At 39.1% G+C, this 2,339-nt stretch overlaps 1 protein-coding gene across 1 annotated transcript in view; it reads left to right on the top strand.

Moving 5' to 3' along the window:
- Positions 1 to 2,126, top strand: part of LOC106531143 (neural cell adhesion molecule L1) — a gene marked incomplete at its 3' end in the record, with an annotated part of 69,753 nt that extends 67,627 nt beyond the window's left edge. The window contains 1 exon segment of the mRNA XM_014026929.1: positions 1,920 to 2,126. Within this exon segment, the coding sequence (XP_013882383.1) occupies positions 1,920 to 2,126 (207 nt within the window).
- Positions 2,127 to 2,339: the final 213 nt, after the last annotated feature.

Raw genomic sequence — 2,339 nt, 5'->3', positions numbered from 1 at the left:
GTGCCCACCACAGCTTTTTAAGAATTAAACTTGTGTTTCTGCACCACAGCAGACATGAAGGAACAAGATCAAATGTAAACACTGATTGAAACAAGTATGGCAGATAGTGATTTAGTCTGTCCTGATTGCAAAACTTCAGAATAGATAGATAACATGTAGCATCCATATTTACGTCTGTAAACAGGGCGCTGTGTGTGACATCATCCATCTTCTGTGCATCACATCAGGACCAAGCCTGGTAACACTGAAAACAGATGTGGTGGTCGCATTCAAATTATAAAAAGAACAATAATGCCAAAACATCAGTTTAAAAAAAGAAAGAAAAAACAAAAAACAAAATAAAGCATTAAGACATGCAGTAGTCTTATACAAAGATGAGCTGTCCCATGCTTTTTAGTTTGTTTTTAATTAAACCTTGCTTGCACATGTATTTGTAAGGGTATTAAATGCTAGAATTCTAAAATAGATAATTTGTGAATTGTTTAAATACGCAATTTATCTGTTCCTCGAGGCACCACTAAAGTTTTTTTTATAATAAAACTTCAGAAAAACTTTCTTTTAATATTCAATCTCTAAATATGAAGGCGTTTATTCTTTCAGTTTAATGACGGTGTGAGGCAAGGAAATACACGTCGGAGACAAATCACGTTTGGAAATTCATCTGTGTATTATTTAAAATGAGGTTCAGAGGGAAATATACAGTATGCAATACAAATCATTTCTCAGACAAAACACACTTATAATCAGTTCCATAAACTTAATCAAGAAGTGATYTAATTAATCTGGCATGATTACCATGTGAATGCTTTCTACACATATTTCAGTAGGACACTACTCGCTATTCCTAAGCCTACCGCTAGAGGGAGCTCAAGGGAAGAAGAATGAACATTGATTATACTCTGATATGACTTAAATCTTTGAACACACCATCAGATTAATTAAGCAAGATGTTTCCTACCGGCAAAGTTGTAGACGCCAGAATGGATACTTCTATGCTAATTGGGTGGCACATGAAGTCCAACCGAGTCTTAGCTGTGCAGAAGTTCCCTGGTCATCTGGTTTGCCGGCTGCATTCACTGGAGATGTCCAGCACACCGTGTCGGCTGCGTTCCTTGCGAGCACACTGAGGTCGTCCGACTTGAATTAAATCAGCCTCATCGTTTCAATCAATTTAAATCTCCTTCCTGAAAGCTCCTTAAGATTAACTATAAAAAAGTATAAAGTGGAAAAGAATGGCCTCGCCCCGGGATGGGGGAAGCTGGAGCTAAAAAAAACTACTGCTTCCTCCTCAAACGCTTCTTCGAACTCCACACATGGCAGAACAATGAAAATACTCCCTGTTCACAACGGAACTTCTCATTGGTTAAGACTTTCTGCGGTGGTCACATGACACCATCCGGACATGTAACAGAAGAACAGAGTAATAGATAATCAACCAGATCAAGTTACTTAAACAATGTCATGATTATTACAGTAATTAAATCAGAGTACCAAGATATTATTTTGACACTTCACAGATGCTTTTTATAGTTATAAACAGAAAACCTGGGTGAAAATAAAATATTTTCAGGGTTAGTAGATAAAACGTCCACAGGGTGGCGTTGCTGACCCACAGATAAATCTGATGGGAGTCTTTTGATGTCAAACAATGTTTATTCCAGCCTTATCCTGAAAGAGGTGATAAACAATTTAACTGGCGACAGGAAGTCTAGCCTTTGTTCTAAGGCCTAAGGGTGAAGTATCAGATGAATTAACAGGAGTCATTAATCAAACTTTGAGATGTTGCAGGCAGGATGAAAAAGGTGGAGTTAACAGGACTGTCTCTTGAGAAGATATTCACGTTTCCACTACATATTTAATGCTTTGATTTTGCACAGCCATTAGAAAACAATCCAAAACTTCGTAATATCTCTTTCTAGAGTTCCATGTGGAGGTCCACGAGGAGCCACTGACAGGCAAGAGAAAAGAAAAGTGGCAGAGGAAGAAGGTAGTTCCAGGGGATTTCAACCACCTACAGCTAATCCTCCAGCCCTTCTGCACCTACCGTTTCCGAGTGGTCGCTGTTAACGACATTGGAAGGAGTGACCCCAGCGAACCTACAAAGGACCACAGCACACAACAAGATGGTGAGTTGTGACATCCACTGTAACACAGCACATTGGGGTGGAGGGGGCACACAGTCATAAAGGTGGATGCAGTTTTCTGTCAGAATACATGGGGGTGTTTTAAAAACAAAACAACTGGAATTCTGTTCTGTAGTCAAAATCATTGGGCCTCATTCAAGAACTGTTCATACGCACAGATATGTTCTTAAGTTGTGCGTACGAGTGATTTAGGAG

This window comes from Austrofundulus limnaeus, unplaced genomic scaffold (assembly GCF_001266775.1).
Source record: "Austrofundulus limnaeus strain Quisiro unplaced genomic scaffold, Austrofundulus_limnaeus-1.0 Scaffold601, whole genome shotgun sequence".
Lineage (NCBI taxonomy): Eukaryota > Metazoa > Chordata > Actinopteri > Cyprinodontiformes > Rivulidae > Austrofundulus > Austrofundulus limnaeus.
Note: the sequence above shows the minus strand (reverse complement) of the source record. Positions and strands in the feature narration are given on the sequence as shown.